This window comes from Priapulus caudatus, unplaced genomic scaffold (assembly GCF_000485595.1).
Source record: "Priapulus caudatus unplaced genomic scaffold, Priapulus_caudatus-5.0.1 Scaffold170, whole genome shotgun sequence".
NCBI classification, from domain to species: Eukaryota; Metazoa; Priapulida; class Priapulimorpha; order Priapulimorphida; family Priapulidae; genus Priapulus; species Priapulus caudatus.
In genome coordinates this window covers 588184-605587 of record NW_014577231.1, presented here as the reverse complement: position 1 = coordinate 605587, position 17404 = coordinate 588184, and the positions used below count along the sequence as shown (strand labels likewise).

The 17404-nt window shown below is 41.8% G+C and overlaps 1 protein-coding gene across 1 annotated transcript in view; it reads right to left on the bottom strand.

Annotated features, from left to right (window-relative positions):
* LOC106806626 (tektin-4-like) overlaps positions 1–8520 on the bottom strand; it is a 41277-nt gene extending 32757 nt beyond the window's left edge. The window contains exons 1-2 of the mRNA XM_014808629.1: positions 8515–8520; positions 2524–2769 (exon numbers count right to left, since the gene is read on the bottom strand). Of these exons, the coding sequence (XP_014664115.1) occupies positions 2524–2769; positions 8515–8520 (252 nt within the window). The remainder of the gene's footprint in view (positions 1–2523; positions 2770–8514) is intronic.
* Between the last annotated feature and the right edge of the window lie 8884 nt (positions 8521–17404).

Here is a 17404-nt window from a genome sequence, read left to right as displayed (position 1 = left end):
ACAAAATTGAGTTTTGTGGTACAGGATTGACAAAATTGAGTTTTGTGGTACAGGATTGACAGAATTGAGTTTTGTGAGACAGAATTGAGTTTTGTTAGACAAAATTGAGCCCTGTCCTGCATGGCGCCCCGTAATACACAGCCCTTTGAAATCATCCCACTGACCACTCTGATATAATCCGCATGCTTGACCCGACTTGCCAAGCTAACCACCATGATCTAAACTGTTCATTGCTTAATATACCGAGAAAACAACAACAACAACACCCTTGCAATACCCCACAACACAACACCTTGAAATACCAAAATACGCAATAAATACAATGGAAGAAAATAGATATCATAACATCACTGAAAAAAAAATCCCCAGGAGTACGTAGCTCCATCCACAACGAATATCACTAATGACCATATGCCTTCAATGTATGTGGGATCAATCACATACATCGAAACCCAGGTCACTCGTAATACCCCTCTCCTCAAGATCTTTAAACAACCCTGCCATTATATATGTATGATATATATATATATATATGCTTACTCAACATCATGCTCCAGCTTACAACATTTCTGCATCCTAAACCGCAGGATTCACACGCGTGTATGCGACGCATATGCTATCGATATGTAACAATACCAAACACTGTTCGCTCATTTACTGTATTAACATGCCTATTATATATATATATGTCATAACAACATGTTCCTAACTAAATATACTCTGCCGTATTCAGCGTCACATTTTCCCCAAAATAACATCATCTGTGCTTGCCATTACCGCGTCGCCAGCCTTCTATAGTATCCAACTATACACCTGTGCATAACTAGATATCATACGATTATTTACTGTCACTGTGCCTTCATATATGGCGTGAATGAACGAATCATTATATCGTTCAGTACGTCCTAGTATATTAGGGTGCTTACACATCGAGCGTATCTATATTCCGTGCTCCCTGACACGTGTGTGGAGGATTCCCAGCGTATATATGCTGCCACAGAAATCCCCCGTAGTCCTTGTCTCGGACCGTGTATTGTCTTTACAGAGACATAACTTTAGCCGCGTATTTTCCACGCGTTAAACGTGATGCGTGACGCGAATACGTTCGCGTAGGGCCCTCTTCGCCCTTTATCACACGCATGCCATGGCTATCTATCCTAGCCCATGTAACGCTCTCTATACCTTATGCACCCTATAACGCTCTATTGTGGCACAAACCGTCCGCGCTCCACTTACATAAATGTGCAACAGGCAATATCGTCAGTATACTTAGCAGTCAGGCGACAGTAAACAGCGTTAGCACAGCGTTAGCACAGCGAAATTTATACTAGGAAAAATGCAACACTTACCACAGCATTATATCTACCTCTTCTTTCTTCTAGCTTCTTCTCTCGGCTTCCGTTGCTCTGTCTGTTTCGGCGTCTCGGCATTGCCTTATTTCCTTCCGTCTCTCCCTCTCTCTCTTCTTCTGTCTCTCTTGCTCTCTCGTCCGCTCTCCAGTTATCTTCCGTGGCTCCGTGGGTCGTGAATCGTTTGTTGTGGTAGCATCTTGCGTTATGTCCGCAAGCCCGGTTCTAACTGTCGACGACGCCAAAATGTAACGGCGATGGTGACGTTACCCGGTTCAAAGTAGATTTGTTGTAGAGATGAAATAAAACTCCAAACTCCAAGCAGTTGTGTTCAGCAAATAGTATTATTGTTTCTCAACCCACATGCGCGTGCACAGAGGCACGCAGCCGCGTGCCTCGCACACTCACGTCCGATCTCTCCTCACAACCAAGAACCTTCCCTTTATACATTTCTAGCTAACAAAGAAAGTCGTGCGCGCCTGGACAACCACACCTGCTGCCCACATGCACAACACTTCCTTCTCAACCGTTTCGCATCTCCATCATCCATACTACATCAGACGCACTGCCGCCGCCTAACGCATTATGCAACCACCGTCGCGACATTTCTAAACACAACTACTATTTCTACCATCTGCAAATCACACTTTACAACACCTACAGCTGCCCCTACACCTGCAGGTGTGTCCAGTACCACCAGTCCCACCTGCCGACCTGGCATTTGGACTATATGGGATAAAAACGTGATGACTTTGAGACAGCAAAAGATACTAACATTTTTGCTTTTATTGACACTTGCAAGTTTGGCTCGTAGGGTCTATGTCCCCCTGGCCTCTGTGCGACCTGGCTAAACGAGCCAGGTCAAACAGAGGTCAGGTGGACATAGACCTTATCTGCGCAAGTTTGTGTATAGGTTGAAAAATGTATAATCACTTATACTAATAATCACATGATATCAGAGATATCACGTTTTGTCACATGTATTTCCTATGCAATACGGATGCCAGACAATTAGAGAGAGGTTGATGATACTTTAATTAGCAATTGAAACATATTGTATCTTGACTATTAAGTATTATAAAATGGCTGTTCCTGATTCAGATCATTGTTCAATAATGAAGTATATTTTATAAATATAGTGATCTTATTTAACATGGTGTGCAATATATACTACCTTTATCAGAGCAAGCTCAGCATTATCTTGTACATCGTCTGTTGCTTGTCGTTTTTCTCGGCATTTTAGGCAGTCTGTAGAAATATGAAGAGGAACCTCTGTTGTTGCTAATGCTCTCTCCAACCTAATCTTTTGCTCCAAAAGAAGACCTGTCTCTGCTATCAAGTCTTGTATTGTCTGCTGCAGTTCTGATTTCCAGCAGTCAGTTTCTTGTAATCGATGTACGAGCTTCTTTGTCACATCATTCTAAACAAAATTAAAATGTTTTTATACCTATTATGGCATAATCATGGTAACTCTCAAAGTATCTAGCATCGATTTCACACACCATCCACATGGCCAGCCCGGGTGAGAAAAGGCAACAGACAACCAAGTAGGCCAACAGTAAGTAGTACCAAGTCATGAGAAAACTCCAAAATGTCAATAACAATTTTTCAATCTCTTTATTATAACTTTAGCTACATTCTAACATATGCTAGCTGTTATTTCTTCTCATTATTTCTTCTAAGCGTGTCATACTGTAGTATATCTAGCACTGTCAGTTTTTACTTAACGCGGTGTCTAAGCAGGTCAGCTTGACTGCGTTCTGCTCGTTTACATTATGATTTGTCACGTGACTCGCGGGTTTCCTTGGCGCGTTATAAAAGCGTCTGTTGTGCGTGGCGCGGGTCCTTTTTGCTTGAGCCGTATTTATACATTCGCGTGCGCTCGTGCTTTTTTCCACTGTGCACCATACATTGTAAGTATTGTTTCTTTGTTCTCGCCTAATTTCTTATAATTTGGATTTTTATTATATAATTTTGGATATAATGAACATTACATGACATGAGCGACATAATATTTAGTGTGCATTATTAGTGTGCGTTTCGAGTAATAAATTTGGAGTGTATAAAAATATGCCGAGTTGAGAAATATTCGTTAACACGCACGGAATTGTAACACTAGCTATGATTGAAGCAAACCTTAGCAAAATCAACAGCCCTTCATTGGCTGCTCCCACCAGCATCACTACTATATATCTAGAATCACCATAGTTCTGTCATAAAATTTACACACGCTCAGGTTTGACCAATGCTCGCTTCGAAACCATACCCATTCCCTATGTGACTTTCAAATCCGATCACATATGCAAACTCCTACAGTCAGCAAATACTGACCCTGGAAACTACAGAATGAAAAAATCGCTACATATACAAATCGCTATATAAATATATATATATATATAAATCGTTTATATAAATATATATATAAATCGCTATATATATTATATACAAATCGGTTTGGACAACAAATTAACACAATCTAATGTAATTTGTTTATGTTTAAAAGGATTCTGACATCTTTATGGTATTTAGCCTTTTATAAAATACTGAATTATTTAATAATTATTATTTTAAACACATTTTCAGGCATTTTCAAAACAAATTGTGATCAAACGTATTTTTGATTATATTGTTTTCAATCTTGGATATTGCCAACTTTCGTACTGACCGCCATAATTTCCCCCACAATGCCTTACGCATGCTGAAAACCGTGTGCTCACTGCTTTGAAAAACACAAATGGTTGCAGAATGTGAATTATCTTCTGAATCAGACAGTGAGGCGGATCAACAGCAATATCTGACGAAATATGCCAGTAATGTTGCTCCATATTATTAAACCTGATCAATTGAATGATGAGGACGAGAGGGTAGGCCTACAAATATCAGACAGTTCCGACAGTGGAAAAGATGCAAGTGGAGAGGAGCTCTGTGTCTTAAGCTGGGATATGGAAAATCGACGAGACGAACGTGGATACACATTTTTGCACTTATCAATCCGCACTGGTCAGTGTGGCGCCGATAGCAGAAACGTGCTCTCCCTAGGGCGGAGAGACACACCTCATGAATGCTATCATCGAAGTGGCCGAGTGGCAAAAACTTGATCAACTCGCTGACCAAAAGTTATGAAAATAGAACATGTTCTAATTTCTCAGCTTCTCTCTTATCAGCTTGTTGAGCGCTCAAACTTTCCGTTTACATTGCCGACTTTCAGTCGATTAGTAGAACTAGAATCCCACCACTCCACCACAGAGTCACCGCAGTAGACGTTAGATGAGCGCTGTCGCTCCGTGGCACTTGTTTGCATTGCCATTGTGTTTTCGTGTTGTGACGTTGCACCGCGCTTGGTGCAAAAATTTCGCACTATTTTAATGTTTTTGAACGTGGAATGTGAATGAATGTTCCGACCAAGTTTGGAAAGGATCCGTTGAACGGTTGGGAAACGTATAGCCGGACACACACATACACACACACACACACACACACACAGACACACACACACACACACCCATGTGCCACCACATCACAGAAAATCCCCAATTTATAGTAAGATATAATGTAATAATAACAAGAGCCGCAGAGCATCTGGGCTCATCTGAGGTCTGTTGCTACGGTTATGAACGTAAAATTTCAGTCGTGCGTAGTGACACATTTGTTATGCTAGCCGCACACTATACGACCCGAGCGGGATCGGGAGGCTTAGGTCTGGCTACCGACTGGTTTGACACGATCGGGAGGTCATTTTGGGCCGATTCGAATTTTGAATCGGGAGCAGAGCGGGTCGTATAGTGTGCGAGGTGTTACGACGCAACTTGGATAGTGTGCGTGGCCATCCGACCCGCCGCGGAGCGCTGAAGAAAATTGACCAATCACAGAGCAGCGCCATGGGAACCGCATTCGGTCAAAATGGCGGGAAAACACTCCTGACACGCTAAATCCGCTTGGAATGCCACAAGAGCGCCATGGTTAGCACCAACTTTGAGTCGTACAGTGTGCGGGGGCCTCCCGATCGATCGGCTGCCGAGCGTATGGTGTGCGAGGGCTTACGACTGCAGCCCGAGCAAAATCGTATAGTGTGCGGCTAGCATAAGGCACAGATATGCAGATACGCAGTTGCGTACACATTATTGTAAAGTTAGGACACGCCCACTATCCCCCATGCCATTTTTGTTTATTTTATTAAATGATACTTGCGCTCATAGGGTCTATGTCCCCCAGGGTACTGCCGGAACGTACCCTGGGTACGGTCCGGTATACCGGAACGTACCCTGGTAACTATCTGATATGGTTAGGGTTAGGGTTAGGGTTAGGGAGTAAGCGTAGGCGACTCCCTAGACTCGTTAGTGGAGTAGGCGAGGTACAGTCCGGCATCTTAGATAGTACCAGCAGAGCATATAAATCACGTTGATTTATATGCTCTGGTACCAGGGTACGTTCCGGCAGTACCCTGGAGGACATAGACCCTCTCAGCGATACTTGCCTTTCACTTCGAATTTGTTTCATAGATTCACAGCGTATAGCTGTAATTTCTTGTTGTTTATTGTGTGTGTGCGCGCGTGCGTGCGTGCGTGCGTGTGTGTGTAACGTAGGAATCTATTTTAACTTGTATGATGTGGATGGATATTGTGTTTAGGAGCAATTCTCCTGTTTGTCTTCGTGGATAGTATAGTATAGTGGAAGTATATCATTTTAGCGATGTTACAAGAATATCATTTTTATCTATGAATGAATATGATGATTGATTGGAGATGGGGGCAAAGGATACTTGCATTTAAAGTCAGAATGGTGGGGACTGCTCGTGCACCCCTCGCCTTGAAGTCCTGGACACGGCAGAAGAGAGGCAAGAAAAAAACGTCATTTTCTGGCGTGTGCCAGTTCTCAACGAGGAAAGCACGAGGACGGACATAACCTTTTTTAACAAGAAATTTGTCAAGAAATTTCCGAAGGGTCGCTTCGTGCAAGTGGGCAACCCTGGAGTCAGAGACGACAGTTTCTCTCTCCACGATCGGTCGACGGTATGTGTAACCTTGTACTTAGGTGAGGTAGGCAGCGGGTAAGGGAACAGGGTAGAAGATGCGCAATAAAGCAAACACGAACTAGTGAAGTAACGTACCACAAGCGACTGTATTATTAGCCATGATAGATATGAGTACAACACGTAGCGTACAAATGTAGCGTGGCAAGGCAGAACACAGCGATAGAGGTTCGAGCTCCCCGTGCTTGAGTGCGGCTCGCCTTATATAGCCAAGCGATTCCTGTGCCCGCCATCAGGGCATTATCTCATCACCTCTTGGATTTCTCCAGGTTCCCGTTCTGCCGCCCTCTTCTTGCAAGGGCCGCAGTTTATGATGCCGCGTGTCACGTACCCCGCTCTCCGCTCTCTAAGTGACCATTCTACCTAGTCAGTCATTCAACACCTGTGACACCTGTGGCACCGCTACCAGCTGTTGCCTGCTCCGCTCACTCGGCAACGTGCCTAAGTAATGAGCTCGAGCGCAGCAGTGCTACAGTATGTATAGATGTATTACTCAATATATATATCTGTACTATAAAAGGGAAAAGCCAATTTTTTGTTAGCTATGTTCTCTGAATCTGCTCGCATGATTTGAAATTGCTTGACTGTAAACGATGCATTACCACTCATAGAGTAATATTGGCGCACTTTTGCAATGATGAAAACAGGATAAAGTTGAATTTGAAGCCGTTTTATTTAACACTGGCTAAAAATAGCATACCAGTGTATCGACGTGACTATACCATTAACCAATGTAGTACGTGTCGTTGCCAGCTTGCGCTGTGGCACAGTGGTAGCACGCTTGCCTAATCCATTAGGGGTCGGGAGTTCGAAACTCGGCAGCCGCGGAAATTAAAAAATATATATTTCTCGCCAGGCGCGCAACTTCTTTCTTTCATTCTAAATATATGCATATTTAAAATATATTTAATTTAAAATGTATACTATAAAAGGCAAACAGCGAATTTTTAAGTCAATCAATTCCCCTCATGGAATTCCCTGGGATATCCCAAAATCCATAATGAAATTCTTCATCACAATGTGCTCACCACATCTTCACGTTCGGTTGAGTTCGGTTTCGGTTTCAGTTTCGGTTCGCCGAAAACTTTGTACTTCAGTTAATATACCTTTATCTCCTGCACGTAAGGTAAGTTTTCCGAAATATCAATATGCCTGTTTCTTGAATAACAATCATAGTGCGTAGGCCTACACAAACACAGTGACCATGTTTGCCCAGTCAATAAATGGCATTATTCCTGCCGATTGTCACCAATTCCTGCATGAATTATGTATTGTTGGCAAAACATGTTTACAAGCACTCAACCAGATCATATATTTGGACAGAAAACGATACAAATGTTATGATTTATGCCATTTTGTTTCTGTCCTAGAGTATATTAATTTCATGCAACAATTGCATGCATGTGCATACTGTTCAAGTAATAATGTATGCTGTTCAGAATTGAGAATTGCCACATCACATACATTCAAAAATCACTCAATTCAATTTTTATTACACATTGACATTCCCAGTAGACTTCGACAAACAAGAGGAGTGTTGACTAGGAAGCTCATAAATAAGGTAAGTCATGATAAGAATAGGCAATAAGTCATGATAAGAATAGATTAGATAGGAATATAATAATTTTGTATGCCCATTAACGGATGACCATTTTCAATATTAGGCATTATTCATTAATTCGATATTAGCCATGAAATACAATAAATGTCTGTTTACGGTTCCAAATCCAAGTCAAAAACACCAAAACTATCATTCAATGTGTTTATTTTCTAGAACTTTAAACCCCGATACATATTTTGATGGAAAAATGATATAAAAATATTGTTTAAGAATACTAATTTCTATTTCTCGACTTTATTTATGATCTTTGTCTAAAATAAATCAATTTCATATTCTTTTTATAACAATGCTAATAACAAAATTTGAGTCGGCACTTTTTTGGAAGAGTGTCGGATAACCGTCAACCGATTTTTTATATATTTTATGCCTTAAGTCTCCACGGGGATTTCAATATTCCTCACAGCTCATTGTCATTCATGTGAATATATCCACATTCTGTAGCTGTACACTTCTGATGCAAAATAAACATTGTTTTCTTACAATAACCACCTTTTACTTTTCTCTTGCCTACCTACATCCATGATGAAGCGCAAAACATCCCTCAACAACACTACCCGGACAGCAGCACACATGAGAGCTAAAAGACAACGGCCAAGTGTTGACGTCACACATGAACAGGCACAACACCACGAGGCATATGGTTATGTCGAAGAACATTTTACTCCACAAACCTGTATAGGACTTATGAACAAGATCTGCCAGCACTGTCAAGCTGCCACATTCACCAATGAACCTCCTGGATTCTGCTGCTGCAACGGGAAAATTAAGCTCCCATGTTATCCACAGCTACCACCTTATCTTTCATCGCTACTGAATGACGATGAACATTTTCTCTGCAATATCAAGACATATAACTGTGCATTCCAAATGACCAGCTTTGCCTGCACAACAAGGCAACTATCAGACTGGAACCCTACATTTACAGTGCAAGGGCAGGTTTTCCATAACATTGGTTCCATGTACCCTGAACCAAACCGAACACCTCAGTTCCTTCAAATTTACTTCATTGACAACAAAGTAGATGAAGTGAACACAAGGCTATCAATTGCAAATCAGCTGAAACCTGAAATAGTTGCAAATCTACGAGACATGCTCCATGAACACAATCATTATGTGAAAGCTTTCAAAACAGCTGCAGATATCTTGCACAACATAAATGCTCCTGACTTAACTGTTGTGATACATGAGGATAAACGACCAAGCAATGAACATGCGTGACGATTCAACATACCAGTAGCCAATGAAGTTGCAATTCTCATGCCCAATGAGCCCACCACCAGCAGGGATATAGTCATACACCAACGTGATGGTACACTGAAACACATATCAGAACTTAGTCATGCTTACGATCCATTACAGTACCCACTGTTCTTTCCCTATGCCACCCATGGCTACAATATCTACATGAAATCTGCTTAAGGAAAGCCAGTTACTCAAATGCAATATTATTCGTATCACATCATGTGCCGCAAATCAAATCACATCCTACAAGGTAGACGCCTGTTTCAACAATTCATCGTTGACATGTACTGTAAAGTTGAAAGTGAGCGTCTCCACTTCTTACGCCGTGAAAAGAAAACACTGCGAGCTGATAACTATTCAAATCTCCAAGACAGTCTGGTCAAAGCAGATTCCAATCCAGCAAGCCTCGGGCAGAGGGTTGTACTTCCAGCCACATTCACCGGAGGACCCAGGTATATGCATCAGAAGCAACAAGACGCCATCACATATGTTAGAGAATTTGGGCGACCTGACCTCTTCATTACCACAACCACAAACCCCAAATGGCAGAAAATTATGGACAACCTACTTCCACACCAAACCGCTCCAGATCGCCCAGATATCGTCGTGCGAGTGTTCAATCAAAAGTTACTCAAACTCATGCACATGCTGAAAAATGGCTGCTTCGGGAATGTTCAGGCATGGCTTTACTCTGTTGAATTTCAGAAGAGGCCTTCCTCATGCCCACATCCTTATATGGTTAAACCCACAGTCAAAGGTCACTCCACAAGATATTGACCTCATAATTTCAGCAGAAATCCCATCTCCAACAGATACACCAGTCCGTCATGAATTAGTCAAGTCCCACATGATCCATGGCCCACGTGGTCCCTTCAACAGAAACAGCCCTTGCATGAAGGACAATCAGTGCACAAAGTCATTTCCCAAACACTTCATTGACACCACAATGACAGGCCACGACGGCTACCCGAACTATCGCAGACGGATGGAAGAAGATGGCGGTCACACCATTAGCTTAAATAAAAATGTCAACCAGACCATGCAACACATCATCATCAGCAACCAGTGGGTGGTGCCATACAGCCCATTCCTCCTACGCCAAATGGAGGAACTTTGCATGTCAGTCAAAAGTATTATATATGTCCTAAAATATGTAAACAAGGGAAGTGACCAAGCCATGTACAGCCTCCAGCAAGATACAAGTGCACCTACTCCAACTGATGAAATTGCCCAATACCAGCATGCAAGATACGTCGGCAGCACTGAGGTAGCATACCGCCTCCTCAAACTTCCAGTCCATGAACACTTCCCACCCGTATCCCATTTGGCTGTACACCTAGAAAATGGACAACGCGTCTACTTTTCAGACACTAACACCGCACAAGAATTAACCAACCGTCAGCCACCCAAAACTACTCTGACTGAATTTTTCACTTTATGTCAACAAGATACCTTTGCAAGAACACTCACATACCCACAGCTACCACAGTATTATACATGGAACAACAAGAAGTGGGTGCGCCGTAAGAGAGGAACCCCAGTTCCAAACCATTCCAGCATTTTTAAAATAAACTGCCTTGGTCGCGTATACACGATCTCGCCAAACCGAGGAGAATGCTACTTCCTCCGACTCCTACTGCATGAGAAGAAGGGGCCACACAGTTTCCAACATCTCAAACAAGTTGAAGAGGTTACCTGTTCAACATTCCGTCAGGCATGCCTTTTGCTTGGCTTAATTGCAGATGATAACCACCTCCACAAGGCTTTATCTGAAGCCAACGAGTCAAGCAGCCCAGCCCAACTCAGGAACCTCTTCGCCATCATCCTCACATCATGTGAACCAGCAGACCCACCCAACCTGTGGGAACAGCACAAAGACAACATGTCTGAAGATTTATTCTTTCCATCAAGCCAACACAACCTGAACGACGACCAAATTGCTACTGTCTACAACTCCTGCCTGCTCCAGATAGAACAAAAAGTCCTCCAAATGGATGGCCAGTAACTACACAAATATGGACTCAATGTTAACCACAACAATGCTGATTACGACACAATTGAATACAACCGGTACACCCAGTACTCAGCATCGGAACAACAAACCTTCTTAGCAGAACATGAAGGTGATTATTAACTGTTCCGCACTCATCGTTGACGAAGCGCCTATGACCCACAAAGCAGCATACGAGGCCATAGATCGGACTTTACAAGACATCCGAGGCAATACCCAGCCCTTTGGGGGCATCCCCACATTACTAGATGGTGATTTCCGCCAGATATTACCAGTTGTCAAGAACGGTACACAAGCCAACATAATTGAACCATCAATCAAAAGATCTCACCTCTGGCAACATGTCCATATGGTACACTTGCACAAAAACCAGAGGGCACACCTAACAGGCGACTCAAACGCAACTGCCTACTCACATCTACTCATGTCCATAGGCAATGGAACGTATACAGTGACTGAACCACCCAGCACAATCTTCCTTCCTGACAATCTGCAGACAACAAACGATCAGGGACATCTCATTCAAGCCATCTTTAAAGACTTGCCTACAAAGCACACCAACAACCAATGGCTATCAGAACGTTCAATACTAGCGCCACTTAATGACACTGTCGCAACACTTAACCATCACATCCTCAACATGATGCCTGGAGAACAAATCGCGTACACATCCTTGGACTCGACTCTAACTGTGAAGGAAGCTGTCCATTTCCCTGTGGATTTCTTGAATTCCCTTAATATCGCAGGCTTACCACCACACAAACTTACTCTTAAACTTGGTTCCCCCATTATTGTCCTCAGATCTTTAGACCCACACAACATCACCAATGAAACACGTTGTCGAGTCGCAGCCTGCCATGCCAACGTCATAGAAGTCGTCATCCTACATGGACCAGCAACCGGCAAAACCGTATTCATACCACGCATACCACTCATCCCTTCAACATCAGATCTTCCTTTTCAATTTAAAAGACTGCAATTCCCTATCTGCCTTTGCTATGCTAGACAATAAACAAAGTCCAAGGACAGGATACGCTTGGACCTGACCACACCTGTCTTCTCCCATGGCATGCTCTATGTTGCCCTCTCACGAGTAGGCAAACCCACGGCGATGTTCATTCACACACAGGACAGGAAGACCAAAAACAGACCATCCAAAGACGCCCTTCATTCTTAGGTGAGCTACAACGCTAATACACATTCATGAATTCCCACCGTCCGAAGGATCAGTTTCAGTTACTCATGTCCCAGACAGTCAGGCAATTACAAGAAACTAAAAAGGACGTTCGCGATAAAATCTGCGCCCCCGAAAACCATATCCAAACTGCTGACAAACAACTCATAGAAGCTATCACTGAAAACGAAATCTAAATATTCGACAATGACTCAGCAATGGTACTAGACTCAAAATCCATAGACTTCACAAACACGTACTTGATGCAGAAATACTCACCGGCCCTCGCAGTGGACAAAGAACATTAATACCCAAGATAATATTAGCTCCATCTGATGTCGATCTATCATTTACACTTCAACGCAGCCAGTTCCCTATTCGCTTGGCTTACTGCATCACCATCAATAAAGCGCAAGGTCAAACTTTCAAGAAGCTGGGTATTTTCCTCCCAAAACCCGTCTTCTCTCATGGCCCACTTTACGTTGACTTCTCACGTGCTATTTAAATCTTTCGCTGAGGTAAAGCTTCAACTGGAAACTACTGACAACCAAACTCAAGGGAAATCAGACTCTGTTTCTTACACTACCAACGTTGTATACCATGAAGTTCTGTAATTTAGTGTCCATCACCTGTAAATCTTATCAAATAAACTTTTGTATTGTATTTTACTTTGTATTGGAACATCTTCTCAGCTAAACCATGCATCTCTACATTCACAGCATATGCCCGCACCCGTGAGCATCATTGCCATAGACTTTCACTACCATAGGCTTGGGCCTGACCACACCTGTCTTCTTCCATGGCATGCTCTGTTGCCCTCTCACAAGTAGGCAAACCCACGGCGATATTCATTCACACACAAGGACACGAATACCAAAAACATACTTTACAAAGAAGCCCTTGATCCTTAGGTGAGCTATAACACTAATACACTCATTCATGAATTCCCACCGTCCGAAGGACGGGTACTTTGCTAGTATATACATAAGTATGTAGAGAAAATGATACGCGTTCATTCATTGACGATACTACATATCTCTGTGTACAACGTATTGCGTGTGTCGAGCAGGCTGTTACAATAATCTTAGTTATGCGATGTGGAACAGAGTTAAAAGTATAGTAGTATGGCTCGGGATGGGCAACATTTCAGCAATCATATTGATATTTACAGCAAAATGTGGAATACTATCTAATTGTATGGATGAAGTACAGAAACGAGATTGTATGTATAAATCAAGGTTTTTTATGCGGAGGTGATGATTTGTGGCAAATTCGACGTAGATATGGATGTGGTGAGAGATTTTGGACATGGGCCAAAGGTGTCAATTGATGAAGCGTTGAGGTCACCGAAGCAAATACGGATCAGTGTGTCCGGGATAGTGAGTGATGTAAGTATGATATTGGGATGTCAGTAGCACATGCATGTTGCAGTGCAACATCATTGTGACGTACAAACTCGTTTCGTCAAATGTCTGCTGTGATTTCGACTATGCGAGCAACTGTTTTTGTGTGTGTTCAACAGTGATTTACATGTACATAAACTCCGTGCGTCTATTTTGCAGGTTGTTCTAATGCAGGCATTACCAAGTACCAGTACTGAAACGCAGTAGCGGGCACAGTTTAACGTCTGTGATGTTGCCGGCAGCCATGTAAAGCTGCCCAACAAAGTTTGGAGCCAGCGGGCGGTGGAGAAAGCAGTGAGTGACGGGGACGAGGTGAACATCGAAAACTTGGAGATCGGCGTCTTCGGGTCACAAAAGGAAGCGACTTTCACCAAAAGTACTAAGATACAGGTAAGTTTTCAGGTGTTGTGACAAGGGAGCTTTAGTTTATTTGGTCAATCGTCATAGTGACTGTTATAGGCTGGACATGCTATTCAGATCTATGTAGCATGTAGCATGTCTATATGGCTGGCTTATCGCTAGTGTATTGAGAAAGACTTGTGTCATAGACATATTGACCGTATAGATGACATGCATAATATTGGATTTGCAGAAAAAGTCTGAATGATTGTTACAAAGAAATGTATGAACGTCGACTACTCTTGATAGCTATTTGTATGTATTCCAGCTGCACCTATTCATGCCTCGTAGTGGTGTGGTAAACAGTGTTTTTGATGCAGGTTACATCAGTGTCAGATGAAGGGGAACGGCAGGGAATACTGAGAGGATTTGACATTGAGGGGTATGTAGAGTATAATTCTAGTAGTATTAGCTAATGAATTTGGTGTTGTAAACACACACACAAGACGTTTGGACAGATAATTAGTGGTTGATATGAAGGTTCTTGAAATGCGTGGAGTAACGCCAACGCATAAGTGACATTTTTGCTCACACGTGACTTAATGAAAATGTTGTTATTGTAGTGATACTGTGACGGCCGAAATCCTAACGGGGACGTCAGCTAAGATGTTCACAATGACTTGGGAATTGTTCGACATGCTTGGGAATGAAGAAGACATAATTGATGGTTTGGACACAATGGAAGTGACGTTTACGGCCAGCAAGGGCGAGATCGTAAAAGCCAGGTAAATGTATAATGTGGTAAATCATGGTAAATGTAGTACACATTGTATTTGATTTATAGTTGTAACAGAAAATGTGAGCTATCCAGAAGGTGTGCTTGGACGGAATGTTAATGCTTGCAAGATCATGGCAGTTGTATTCTTGTTAAGTGTGTTTGGATGGAAAGGAACGCCAGAAGAGGCAATATAATGGGGTTCTGTATTCATGAGGCATGAATAGAAACACTAAATATGTTTATTACGAATAAATGTACGAATAAATTACGAATAAAAGTAGTTATATTTTTCTTGTTGGAAAGCGTACATCTGTCAACAGTTATAGTTTGTTTTGATCATTTGACATATAAATTCGCGTTTATTTGTCTGATACGATATACAAGGATGCTCGTATTTGTGTGATGTGCTGTTGTGAAATTAAGGTGAGTAATGTGGATGTATATGTATTGTGCATTGTTGGTATGTTTCTTTGTAGGGAAGTCACTGATGATGAGAAAGAAAGGGAGTAAGCGAACGGTACAAGGACCACGGAAACGTGTAGATCGATTTAGTTAGCACAAGAGCGTTTTTTCAATTGATATTAGTATAGATTGCAGTTATAGATAATGGAGTGCACAATAGATTAGTGTAGAGTAGTAATTCTGAATTTAAATGTAGATTATATTGTAATTGATTTTTAATTGTAATTGTATTGTAATTGATTTCATGTACGTATGATTGTATTGTGTTGCACGCTATTTTTTTTTCAAGATGGCTGCCGTGAATGACTTATTTTGGTATTGAGCGCTTAAATTGTATATTTTTCGCTTAATTATATAAATATAAGGACCACGGAAACGTGTAGATCGATTTAGTTAGCACAAGAGCGTTTTTTCAATTGATATTAGTATAGATTGCAGTTATAGATAATGGAGTACACAATAGATTAGTGTATAGTAGTAATTCTGAATTTAAATGTAGATTATATTGTAATTGATTTTTAATTGTAATTGTATTGTAATTGATTTCATGTACGTATGATTTTATTGTGTTGCACGCTATTTTTTTTTTCAAGATGGCTGCCGTGAATGACTTAATTTGGTATTGAGCGCTTAAATTGTATATTTTTCGCTTAATTATATAAATCAAGTGCTCTATTTATCTGTTCCTACTATTAAATCTGGAACCGTGGACAGGTTAACCCTGATTTGAACCTTAACCATAGTGTCATATCGCTGACAACTTTAGTTTGACACGTTTGATAGAGCTAGCTAGTCTTCAAATCCAGTGACTATGGCTGACATGAAGGCGGCACTTTCTCAGCAAACTGGCGAGTTAAAGAAATTCGTTGGCAATCAGATGAAGGACATAAGAAAATAACTGCAGGAGATTAAGGCAAGTCAAGAGTTTCTGGCCGCAAAATATGAGGAACTAGTAGAGGAACTAGATCGCAACAATAAGAAAACTAAGCCCTAGAAGATAGGAACTCGGTATTAGAAGCAAGCAACATTGCGCACGAGGAGAGGATTATTAACCTAGAGAAATCACTAGATAACCTCGAGCAGTATGGGAGAAGGGACTGTGTGGTAATCACGAACATACCCTGGAGTGACCAGGAAAATACATCAAATATAGTTAAGAAAATTGCTACCAACATGGGCCTGCAAATGACTGATGGTGATATCAGCACCGCCCACCGGCTACCAAAACCGCGATCTGGTGCAGCCCTCTGCAATAATAGTTAAATTTACTCGCAGGAACATGCGTATTGCATTCTATGCTAAAAGAAAACTGGCCGGCACAGCTGCGGATCTAGGGTATTCGTCTCACTCTAACATTTTCATAAACGAGAGTCTGACTAGGGAACGCAGAAAAATCTTTCATGATGTGCTAAAGTTCAAAAAGAAAAACGGATACCGTTTCATTTGGACACATTTTGGAAATTTTTTTATTAAACAAGTGCCGCGGAGCGACAGCGCTCATCTAACGTCTACTGCGGTGACTCTGTGGTGGAGTGGTGGGATTCTAGTAAACCCTGTTAGTCCCAAATGTGTTCACATACACGCCGAAACAGTGGAATGCACAGGGATGGTATCAGGAACCTTCTCAAAAGAATGTTCGTTGGATCGTTAATGAAAGTTCCACGAGATGGCGGCTACGTATTAAGTGTCTCAGATAAAATGGAAGCTTCCACATACAGTAGCTAACCAACTATTGAGCAAGACCAGAAAGTTAAGCACTCATCCATTTACCTACGCAAGCCTACAGGCTGCAATAGAGTTGTTTTTGTGCGGCCACCTGTACCATAATCATGTCAAAAACGTACACAGTAACTACCAACACATCATCGGGCAGAACCACTGCAGGCCAACGTATCATGTAACATAGTCTGACAACAGAAAGCCAAAAACTAGAAATTAAACGATTAAGGAAAAAATCCGGTAAACTTATCCTCTCAACAACATCAAACAACGGATG